Raw genomic sequence first — 12,526 nt, 5'->3', positions numbered from 1 at the left:
GCCGCCACCGTGGTGGACGTGGATGAGGTCCGGGGCTCTGGGGAGGAGGGCACCGAGGTGGTGGCGCTGCTGGAGAGTGAGCGTCCAGAGGAAGGTAAGGAGGGCGGGTCTGGCACCTGCAGGAGAAGTCGCCTTTCCAGGCGGTACCCAAAGGAAGTGGGAAGGCATTGCCCCGCTGAAAGGAAACTAGGGCAGACCGCTGGAGGCTCTGGTTCCCGGGAAATGAAAGCGTGAATTAGCAATCCAGACACTGCCAAGCAGTGGAGACCAAAGTGCATCAGAAGAAATACAAATAGCCACCACAACTAAATTCCTCTGGTCTCAGAGGACAGCCAGGGAAGGAGGGAGTGCGGTGCTGGTTGGGGACCGATGAACGTGCCAAGAACCAGAAGTTGGTTTTTGTGGGGCACACGGACACCTAATAGAAGTAAACACACCCGTGGTCTGGTGTCTCTGGGCCACTGTGTGGTTTATTCTTCCTCTTCCCCATCCTTCAGTCTTATCTAAAAGCATTTAAACCTTCTTTGAGATGATCATTCTTTCTAAAAAGCAGAGAGAGCAGAATCAGATAGAGAAGAGCCTGACCCGATTTTAAAGTCCAGCTTAATGTCTGCTAGCCTGTGATCATAGAAAGACTTCCCCGGGGATCAAATTACCACCATCCCTGCCTCAGCGGCTAGAATGGGACTAAAATGAGATGAACGTCCCAGAGCACTTTGCACAAAGCCTGGAGCAAAGGACAGGCTCGATTCTTGCAAGCTTAAACAGAGGGACATCAGATCAAAGGAGGGAATTCAGAGAAAGGTGTCCCTTTCTTAGGTGAAGCAATTCTTAGGAACAAGTTTGTCTTGTCCTTTTTGTCATTACTGAGAGAAAAAAGCAAACCTCATTTCACCTTAAGAAGTAGAGCCGTGGGGCGGAGGATTGAGCTCAGGGGCACCTTGCCTTGCAAGCACAAGGTCCTGAGTTCATCCCTGGAGGTGTTGGTGGGGGGAGAAGTAGAATGGTGGGTGTTTAAAAGAAAGAGGGAATGGCATGTCATATTGCCTTCTGCAGACGATGAAATCTTGGCATTTCCTGGTTAACAGTACTGTTATATATGTTGGATTATTGAAAGCTACAATTTAAGGAATATTCTGGCAGCTGAGATGTAGTTTAAATAGATCACATTAGTTCTGTTTTGCCTAATTGATAAACCCCTACTCCTTTAAGTGTTGTTAGGTTTCATACTAAAGTCATGATTAAGTTAGAGGGCTTGTAGCTGCTGTGTGGCAGTGGGGTAGGCAAGGAAGGGAGACTCCATTTATGGAGCCCTTGTCTATACACCAAGTACACACTGGGTGTTTTACTGGGTTATTTAGTTCCTAACACACCCATATCACAGATCAGGAAACATCCTCTGAGATATTAAGTACATTGCCCAAGATCTATCGTTGGGAAGTGGAAAGGCCAGAATTCCAGAATAAAGCTATCAGAAGGAAGGACCCACTCACATGGTGTTGCGCCTGGTTTCTGGTCATGGTCCCAGCACTGCTGCCAACTATCTGTGGTCCTGGGCAAGTAGCTTCACCTTTGTGGGCTTCATCTCTCCAGCTGCAAAGTGGATAGAGCAGGAGCCCCGAGCAGTGGGTGAGAAGTCCCACTGAGGATGAGGCAGCCCTCGCCAAGCCCTTGCCTGGGAGGTACCTGGCTCCCAACGGCACACCATTCTCTTCCCTTTATCTAGCAGCACAGTCCACAAGGCAAGCTACTTAAGACTTGGGAGAACCGCAAGGAGCATCACCAAGACGCTGAGGTTCTGAGGCTCTGTCTAAAGGCTCTTCTTGCTTTCACATTTAATACTTCACTATTTGCTTAATCAAACAAATTGGATATTCAAGCAACTCATCCTAAGACAATAATACCTTTGAGCTAGGTTTGAGTGCAGAAATTAGTTTTCTATTTACATCCCTAATTCTGTATAAAGGAATTTTCAAGGCCTTTATTCATTTATAAAATGTAATGCATTAATAATTGCATTTATAAACTAATTAAAATAGCAATAATACTATTAGTCATTGTCATTGAATAATAACATAAAATTAACAATGGTGTTAATAAAACAATATTTCTCAAAGTAGGTTCCATGAAAAATAAGTTCCATAGAATGTATAGGAGTGCTCTTTGAAGAAAACAAACCTGGTCAAAGGCTTTGAAAACAGCTAAGCATGCTTTTACTGCAGGGATTCTTACAGCCTCCTATGCTCATGAGCATTGGAATGCAGGGCTGGGAAACACTGCCCAGTATTTTCTAAGCTCCTCTGCCTGAGGAATTTTTCCCTGTGGAGCATCCAGTGGGATTACTGTTGTGTGAAATAGCCTTTGGGAACTGCTCCTATTATGCTTGTTTAGTTTTTTTTTATGCTGGTATAGTTTGTATATCATATCTGTCCTCAAATGATCTGCACATCAACTTGGTGATGATCTCTCCAGACAAGTAATTCAAATTTTAAAACCAAAATATTTTACCAGGAGTGGTGGTGCATGACTGTAGTCTGAGCTGCTTGGGTGGCTGAGGTACCAGGATTGCAGATTTGAGGCCAGCCTTTGTAAGTTAGCTGTTTATTGAGATCCTGTGTCAAAACAACTCTTTTAAAGGGCTGAGGATATAGCTCAGTGGCAGAGTGCTTGCTTCACCTGTGTGAAGTTGTGGGTTCCCCAGACATACTCTCAATACACTGCCCAGGCTGGCCCCAAACAGGTTCAAGGGATCTGCCTGCCTCATCTGGGACTACAGGTGCATGCTACCATATTTGGCTTTGGAAATCAAGTTTTCAGGCCTCCCAATTAGGTCCTTTTTGTCTCATTCTTTAAAAATAGTCTTTTTGGCCTGCCTTGTAAGCGCAAGGACCCAAGTTCAATCCCTGGTACCAAAAAAAAAAAAAGTCTTTTTACCAATTCCTACATTTTAGATATCTTTTAATGCTCTATGAGATTTTATATACTGATAAATAGTATCCTTTGGCCAGTGTTCTAGTATCTAGAGATTAAAATTCTTGAAATCTCCATTATCCTTACAATTTAACATTTATTGAACACCCACACTCTGCTGGGCACTGTTCTAGGGCCTGGGGACTAATGTAAAATGATAAGTCCCCAAGAGCTTGTATTCCTGAGGATGGCTGTCCTTGATGCCATTTCATTTATCACCCAAACATCCTTAATGTTCTGCATCCAGTTCTTTATCACTTTTTTTTATAGATACTAATAGTCTATCATTATGTCACATAAATGATTTTCAAAGACTGGTAGATCAACTCCTTAACCCAAAGAAGAAACTCTAATAGTGAGGTTTCAAACGGTAGGGCAGCTGGTGAATAAAAATGTTGTTTCATGAAAAATAAGTTTCTGGACACTTTAGATAGTAAAACCTGATACATATAAAGCACAGTTCCACATTTTTATGTGGATATATCACGTCTACTTTAGAGATACAAGATATATCTCATGAGCTAGTTACTGAGATAGTTAACATGCCTATTATAGAAACGAGGAGACAGGTTTGAAGAGACTGTTCCCTGTGAAGGTCAGCTATGGACATGAAATAATGGGGCCGGAATTGGAACCCACTGGTGTTCTGGTCTAGTATTCCCACTCCCTATGCAGGATCCTGCACCACCCCCTGAAGGCTCACACGGCCCTTCACACAGACAATACCCTGGCCCTGTGAGCTCTCACTACTCTGATGTCTGGCTCATTCTAATATTTCTAGCAATGTCTCCAAGCTGCTCTGTCCCAAATGCCAAGGTCTGAAAAGTACTAGTCAGTTAAGATGGTGAGGTTCCAGTATAATTCTTCATTTTTCCTTTTAGGTGCCAAGTCCTCAGGTTTAGGAGCCTGTGAGTGGCTTCTTGTCCTTGCCTCCTTGCTCTTCGTCATTGTGACTTTCCCTTTTTCCATCTGGTTCTGCATAAAGGTGAGTTTCCATGAGGAGCAATAGGAAATTTCCTGATGCTTCACTGACCACATCAGGACACTGTGTTTGGCATCCAGTTGTCATAACATATGCAATGCTCTGGTGGCCACTCACCCTCCAGGTCAGCTCTTTCTCATCAGAGGCTTGGCTTGGATAGGCCTGGGGATTTAGAGATTTTTTTTTTTTTTTGAGACAGGGTCTCATTATGTAGTTGAGCCTGCCTGGGAGCTCACTATGTAGCCCAAGGTCTGGAGATTTAGCTCGGTGGCACCACACCTGCCTCGGAAGATCAAGGTCCTGAGTTCAATACCTGGTACCAAAAACAGACTTGGCCAAAAAATAACTGTGAAGCCTTTCTTGCTTCCTCCTTCATTCCTTCCTTGTTCTCCTGGGTCACTCTGCTTTCACTTCCTTCTAGCACTTACTATATATATATAATTTTTGTATTAGTACATGTATGCAGTACAGACATTCCTCCATTAAATGAATTGGTCATTAAATGAAGGAAATGTATATTGTATGTACATTATAATATTCAGAACAAAGAAAGGGTCAAAGGAAACCCCAACTTGATGACTTTGCTTTTATTTGCATAACTCTTACATGTGTGACTGTATAATGTATAACAGAACATAAAACTACACTACTGTACCGTGCAGTACAATTAGCAAAAATCAGTACTGTATTGCTAAGCTATGATTTTCAGTAGATTAGATATATTAAATATATTTTCAAGTTACAATGGACTTATCCTGTTGTCATAACTTGAGGAACATATGTATTTGGCTAGTTATTAGTCAGTGGAGTTTTTTAAATGGAGAGGGGATAGGGAGAAAACTGACTTTCTTAGACTCACAAATTACTCCTTTATTCATTCAGTAAATATTTATGGACTATTTACTACATGTCAGAATTCCTTTAGGCACTAGAAAAAAAAGATTGTATACCATCGAAGCATTCAGCTTTGTGGGGTGTATATATGAAAAACAGGTCAACTAAGTTAATGATAAGAAATAGAACTCAGATTTTAATACTGGCCCAGAAAGTGAAGTTTATTTTTTTTTTAAATATGGAGTAACTTTCTCATTCTTCTAAGAGACTACTCAGAGAATTTCCTTTTGCTGCTTAAAAATATCTCTGTCTATTTTCAGGGCACATTCAGTTTTTCAAGATCCATAAGAACTGACAAATTAAAAAAATCATTGGATCATGTTGAAGTAGACTTTGAAGAAACTGTAATTTTAAACAAAATATCACAAGTGGTACTGAAATATACTCCATCTTTCAGTTAAATAGCCAGTAAATAATATGTAAGCTGATAATACTGAAGTCACTGAAAGATTAAAAGATCTGACTTAAGGAATATTGGACACAGTAAAAAATATTATTGTTTAGATAGTAGTGAGTCTTCAATCAAAATTCTCTTCCTAGGCTCAAAAATTAACATAGCCAGTAGTATGTTCATCAATTGATTTCTGAAATTCTATACTAAAATATAAATTTTATAAATTTTACAACATTAAATATCAATAGGAATTTGTTCTTAGTTCTCAAAAGAAAAAGTTTCTGATATCACTTTCATACCAAGGTCTTTTTCCTTTTTCTTTTTTTTACCAGGGATCAAACTCGGGATCTTGCGCTTGTGAGGCAGGAAGGGGAACCACTGAGCTAAATCCCCAGCCCCTGTACCAAGGGCTTTCGAAGATTTTCTTTTTCTTTCTCGGAGTAATCTGAAAGTTTTACATTTCCCTTCAGGTTATACAAGAGTATGAGAGAGTGATTACGTTCCGACTGGGACATCTGCTTCCTGGAAGAGCCAAAGGTCCTGGTAAGAAGCACCTCTCTTTACAAAAACAAAAACCAACTATCCCTGCCACCAAACTTACCAATTTCTTCAATCTGTGTAGCTTTATAACATGGACCTTAGATTATAGGAAGTAACTTGATTTATGATATTTGCATTTCCAATCTGTCAGTTATAATGCAAGTTTTAAAGAAATTCTTGAGAGCGCGTTACTACCACAGCACAGGTAGCCAAGAGAAAGGAAGAGTTCAGACCCCCACACCAGGGCCAGACTAATTGGAGTAGTAAGTCAGCTTGGAACCCACGGCTGTGGCTGATTTGAGTACAGCATGTGTATGACCAGTATTCTGTGAATTCTCAGAGAAAAACTGAGCTAGTTCAGAAATGAGGGGCCAGATCAAATCACGAAAGGCAGGCAAAGTTCAGTATCCAAGTAATAAACTGGTGGAATTTAACAGACATATACTGAATATTTCCTGTGTTCTGGAGACTATGCTAACTAAGAGGGACACACAAGTGGATGAGTAGGACCTAGTCTTTGATCTCAGAGTCCTTGAAACCTAGTGAAAATGATGTTCAGGGACATAGGCTGATTATGGAGCATAGATAGAGGTATGATTGGTCTGAAAAGTTTAGTAATTGGGGTTTGGAGATAGAAGGCAGCCAGGAAAGTATGAGAAAGAGCAAAGTTCTATTGTGCATATATTGGAGAGGGTCTGAGTTCTCAGCAAGGCCTACAGAAACAAGTAGAGAACAGAGACCAACGTACGAGTCACAAATCAGACTTTGAAGATTCAAAACCCAAGAGATGGGTTCATACAAATGTAGAACTACACTCTGAAGTTCAAAGACATGGACAATTTTGCTGTGCCCCTGGTGTTCTGGAGCCCTTTCTGTTGGGGGCCCAGAGGGATAGTAGCTGGGCTGCTCCTGGATAGATCCTCGGTTCTGTGAGATGCAGCTCGTTCCAACAAAGCTATGCCTCTTGAGGGAGACTACCGCATCCCAAGAGACATTACGTTCTCATAAATCCATCTACAGATGCTTAGCGTATGATGACTCTGTATATAGTATTGAGTAGGTGAGGACTAACTGGCCAACCAGAAGGCTGGTATCATGATATTGCTGTTCTGATCACCTCTGGAGCTCACATTTTAAGAAATAATGCGTGGAGCTTGCCGGCTCTGAAGCTTGACACACGGATACATTCACAGATTAACAGCTATGTTACAGAGCGTCTACAAGGCCCTAAGTCAGATGCTGAGGATAGCAAAGACACATATGATGTCTACATGGGGAAATCCGTTCAAGGTAGAGACAGACATGTGACTGAGATCTGGAAGGGTCAGCACCCTGACTAAAGTGACTATAAAGCCCCGTTTGGTGAGAGTACTTTCTTTTTATGCTTCTTGTCCTGTAGTAAATTTTGTTTTTTTGTGGGTTTTTTTTGGTACAAGGGATTGAACTCAGGTCCTTGTACTTGCAAGGTAGGTGCAGTGCCACTGAGCTAAATCCCCAGACAGTCCTGGAGTATATTTTAAGAGTGCTCCCTTTTTACCCTCATTTAAATAACAGATTATATGGTAACCTAAGCTATAACCCCCCCAAAAGAAAAATGCCCCCAAAATCACTGTAAGGGCAGAGGAGAGATGTTACTGGAGGCTAAGGGAAGCGATATAATGGGCAATTGGACCCTGAGAACGTGAATTCCAAACAGTGTCCATGTCTGCTATTCACCTATTACTCCCCCTACCCACTGTTCTAGGTCTGTTCTTCTTTTTGCCCTGCCTGGATACTTACTACAAGGTTGACCTTCGTCTCCAGACCTTGGAGATACCCTTTCATGAGGTAAGCTTTGGCTTTCTCTCTACATTTGCCATGGTTGAGCTACCAGTTCCAGCCCTGGGCAAATGACTACGCTCAAAAGTAGGAAATACGGACTCCATTAGAGTTAACTTGTATGTACCAAAGGACACAATCAATAGGATGAAAGACAACCTGTGCGACTGGAGAAAATATTTGCAAATCATTATCTTGGAAGAGTTTAACTTGAAGATACATGAAGAACATTCTCTTCCTTCTCCCCTTCTCTCTCCCTTCCTCCACCCCTCCATTTCTCTAGAGAACCCTGGCCCATATTGATTCACAATGACATTTCTCCAAAGACGTGCAAAGAAGATGAATGTGTTCAAGTGACCACAAGCATATGAAAATAAGCTCAACATCCCCAATCATAAGGAAAATGCAAATCTAAACCACAACGAAGCACTACTTTACATCCATTAAGAGGGCACTATAAAAACAAAGAAAATAACAAGTATTTAAGAGGATATAGATAAATTGAAACATGTACAGTGTTAGGAACATAAGTTGGCACAGATTACAGAATGAAGCTTCTCAAAAAATTAAAAATAGTATTAATATGCAATCTAGCAATTTTTATTTATATCAAAGAATTAAAAGCAGTATCTTGAAGAAATATTTGTACACCTATGTTCATAACAGCATTGTTAATAATAGCCATAAAGTAGGAGCAACCCAAGTAGTCAATGAGTGCTGAATAAATAAGTAAATGTGATATAGAATCTACAATAGACTATTCACCTTTTTTTTTTCTGGTACTGGGTATTGAACTCAGAACCTTGTGCTTCAAGGCAAGTGGTGGGACCACTGAGCTAAATCCCCAGCCCCTATTATTCAGCCTTTAAAAGGAAGGAAATTCTGACACATCCTACAACATAGATGAACCAAAAGAAACCTAAGTGAAATAAGCCAGTCACAAAAAATAAGCAAGTAGTACATGAGTCTACTTATACAAAAGTACCTAGAGTTGTTAAAAAATTTTTAAGGGTAGGAAAAGTTTATCGAGAGAAAGCAAGCTTCTAAGAGAGACAGAAGGGGGACTGGGAAGTGGGTTGCCTGCTTATCCAGCTTCTCAAAGGTGTTTTATGGGGACAAAGCCAAGAGGGGAGGTGGGTAAGAGCTGTCAGATTCGTAGGGACAGAAAGTAGAATGGTAGTTGCCAGGGATTATGGAGAGGGAGAAACAATTACTATTTAATGATGTCAACTTTGCAAGTCAAAAAGCGTTCTGGAGTTTGGCTGTACAGCTAAACTCTACACTTAAAAGATTAATCCTAAAATGTATACCAAAGTTGATACACTTTATGTCATACTGCAGTTTAGCATAACTAAAAAGTAAAAAGAAGATATAATATCCAAATTTTTCTCTGTGATTCGGATTTATAAACTTTTCCTCAATTCCCTTCCACTTTCAGTCTGAGGTTCTTTCTCATTCTTTTTGTAAATAGAAATTATGTTTTTAAAAATGTTTATTTTTAGATAATAAAATTGAACACGAGGAATAAAATTTAGCCCCGATCTTTAAGAGCTATTTATGCACTGAAGTTCACAGCAGCGTTATTCATAAGAGCTAAAGCCTGGAAGCAACGCAAGTGACTGAGCAGACAGATGAGCAAAATGTCATTGAACGTAACAGTAGGCATACAGCCTTCTGACACGCTGCCCATGGATGAAGCTCAAGGATATTATGTTAAGTGAGAAAGTAATCACGAGACAAAGACTGTGTGGTTCTACTTTTATAAGGTACTTAGAGTAATAAAAATCATAGAGACAGTCAACAGTATAATGGTGGTTGCCAAAGGTGACAGGAAGGGAGAAATGGAGAATTACTGTTTAGTGGATATAAAGTTTCACTTAAAAGATGAAAAAAGTAATGGCTGTACACCTTATAAATGTATTTAACACCACAGAACTGTACACTTATAATGGTTAAGATAGTAAATCTTATGTGTATTTTAAATTAATTAATTGATGTTGAGTTTTCTTAGAGAAACGGCCTTGCTATGTAGTTCAAGCTGGCCTTGAACTCACTTTGTGAAAAAAACTCACTTTTTTCCCCCAGGGTGGCTGTGAACTCACAGTGATCTTCCTGCCCCAGCCTCCCAAGTGCTAGAATTACAGATGTGTGCCAACACATGTGGCACAATAAAAACATTGGTAGTGATCAAATTATGTTATATGCACATATGAAAACATCACAATTATTCTGTGTAATTAAAATGCACTGTTAAAAAATTTGGAAAATATACTTACCCCTAATTCTACTATCATAGATAGCTTTTGATATTTTGGGATCTATTCTTTTAGGCTTTTCTAGGTATGTGATTTATTTACAGACAGGCGTGTGTGTGTGTGTGTGTGTGTGTGTGTGTGTGTTTAAAATTGTGTATACCAATTGGAAACATGCCTCATTACTTGGCAATATATTGTGATCATCTTTTCATATATTAGCTGTCTTCTAGCTCTTTAAATGAACATAAAGCATTTTATTGTGTGGCTGTATCACCATTTATTCAACCAACTCCCTATTATTGATGTAAATTGCTTCCAGAGTTTTATTCCAATGAGAAATACTGCAAATAATAACTCTTACTGCTAAATTCTTAACATATAACACTATGGTAAATGTGTTAAAAGGAAAATTGAGCACATATATTTTCTTTTTTATGTTTGTGATGCATAATAATTACATTCAATAATACATGTCTGTGTCTTTAATAGTTTCACCTATTTTATCTTCCAGCAGACTTAGTATTTCTGTTTTAATATCTAGAGCTTTGATCAATTTTGATTTGGTATTAGTATAGGGTGAGAGATACAGGTTTAGGTTAATTCACTGGCACATGGATAACCAGCTTTCCCACACATTTTAAAATTTGTTAAAGAGGGTCATCTTTTCTTTAGCCTATGTTTTTGTCTCCTTTGTCAAAAATCAAATGGCTGAAGGGACCTGGGATTGTTTCTGCAACCTCTACTCTATTCCATTGATCAACATGTCCGTTTTCTATGCCAGTACCATGCTGCGTTTATTACTGTAGCTCTGCAATATAACTTGAGGTCCAGGATTGTAATGCTTTCTGCTTTGCTCTTTGTACTCAGGATTACCTTGGATATTATGAATTTCTTCCACTTCTGTATACATTTTAGGAGTGCTTTTTCTAATTCTGTGGATAATTCCGTTGGTATTTTATTCAGAATGTCATAAAATCTATATCATTTTTGCTAATATGGCCATTTTAACAATATTGATTCTGCCTAACCAAGATCAAGAGATGTCTATTTCCTAACATCCTTATCAATCTCTTTTCTCAAAGTTCTATAGTTTTTGTTAATAAAGGTCTTTTACTTCCTTGGTTAGGTTAATTCCTAGGTATTAAATGTTTTTGAAACTCAAGAATGGGATTATTTTCTTGATTTCTTTGAAGGTGGGTTTAATGTTGGTGTGCAAGTACATTATTGAGTTTTGTGTTTTGTATACTACCACTTTGCTGAATTTATTAGTTTTAGTAGTCTTCTGGTGGAATTTTCTGGGGTATTATATTCAAAGGATCATATTATCTGCAAATAAGGATAGTTTGATTTCTTCCATTCCTATTCATATCCCTTTATATCTTTTTTCTTACTGGATTGCTTTAGCTAAAGTTTCAAGTACAAATTTGTATAGGAGTGGTAAGAATGAACATCTTCATCTTGTTCTTGACTTTAGAGGGAATGCCTTCATTTTCCCCAATTTAGTATGATGTTGCCAGTGACTTTGTCATAAATGGCTTTTATTGGTTTGAGGTAAGAGTCTTCTGTTCCTATTGCCATCAGGATTTTTTAAAAAATCATGAATGTTGGATTTTGTTAAAGATGTTTTCTGCCTCTATTGAGATGATAATGTGATTTTTTCCCCTTGCTTCTGCTTATGTGACATATTACATTTATGAATTTATGTTAAATCATTCTGCATCCCTGGGACAAAGCCAACTTTGTCACGATATATAATCTTTTTAATGATTTGTTGCAGTCTGTTTACAAGTATCTCATTGAGAATTTGGCATCTGTGTTCCTTGAGCAAATTGGCCTATAGTTTTCTTTTCTCGTTGACTCCTTGTCTGGGTTTGGCATCAGGGTAATGCTATCTTCAAGAAAGGAGTTTGGCAGCGCTCCTTCCCTTTCTATTTCATGGAGGAAGTTGAGGAGTATTAATGTTGGTTCTTCCCTGAAGTTCTGGTAAAATTCTGCAGTGAATCCAAATTACCCTCTAGTGTGCACTCTAAGAAGCATATATGAGAGTGCTTATTTCCTACAACATGCCTTTTTACCAGATTTGTGTGCATCAGTTTAGAAAGATCTAATATAAAATCAATGGAATGTTTTCATGCAGAATTTATTCTTGATATTTTTACAAAAAGATTTAAAATAAGAACAGTTCCTGTAATCATGAGTTCTTTAGTGGATGTAATAAAAACTCCATAATATTTCAAATACATGTGTATTTTGAATACAGGATAGCCTAAGCACTTTTTTTCTCCTTGCTGAGAAAATTCACTTTGCAGACCTTTAGTTCCTTTAGCTCCACATAACAGCCCCAAAATCAAGCCTGCCATCTCAATTTTTTTTCTGCTTAGGTTGTGACCAAAGATATGCTTATAATGGAGATAGATGCCATCTGCTACTACCGAATGGAAAATGCCTCTCTTCTCCTAAGCAGTATCGCTCATGTGTCCAAAGCTGTCCAATGTCTTGTACAAACCACCATGAAGCGTCTCTTAGCACATCGATCTCTTACAGAAATTCTTCTAGAGAGGAAAACCATTGCCCAAGATGTAAAGGTAATTGGATAAGGCTAATAATGTTGAATCTTTTTTTTTTTTAATGGAATGTGCCGAATGTCTATAATTTTGTTCAGATGACTGCAGT

General features: G+C 38.9%; 1 protein-coding gene across 1 annotated transcript in view; it reads left to right on the top strand.

Annotated features, from left to right (window-relative positions):
- Nphs2 (NPHS2 stomatin family member, podocin) overlaps positions 1-12,526 on the top strand; it is a gene marked incomplete at its 5' end in the record, with an annotated part of 20,040 nt that continues 7,514 nt past the window's right edge. The window contains 5 exons of the mRNA XM_010630300.3: positions 1-94; positions 3,852-3,955; positions 5,711-5,783; positions 7,525-7,607; positions 12,235-12,438. Coding sequence (XP_010628602.1) covers positions 1-94; positions 3,852-3,955; positions 5,711-5,783; positions 7,525-7,607; positions 12,235-12,438 — 558 coding nt within the window. The remainder of the gene's footprint in view (positions 95-3,851; positions 3,956-5,710; positions 5,784-7,524; positions 7,608-12,234; positions 12,439-12,526) is intronic.

The sequence above is a fragment of the Fukomys damarensis genome, unplaced genomic scaffold (genome assembly GCF_012274545.1).
Source record: "Fukomys damarensis isolate Sample0158 unplaced genomic scaffold, DMR_v1.0_HiC HiC_scaffold_11, whole genome shotgun sequence".
Taxonomy (NCBI): Eukaryota; Metazoa; Chordata; class Mammalia; order Rodentia; family Bathyergidae; genus Fukomys; species Fukomys damarensis.
Note: the sequence above shows the minus strand (reverse complement) of the source record. Positions and strands in the feature narration are given on the sequence as shown.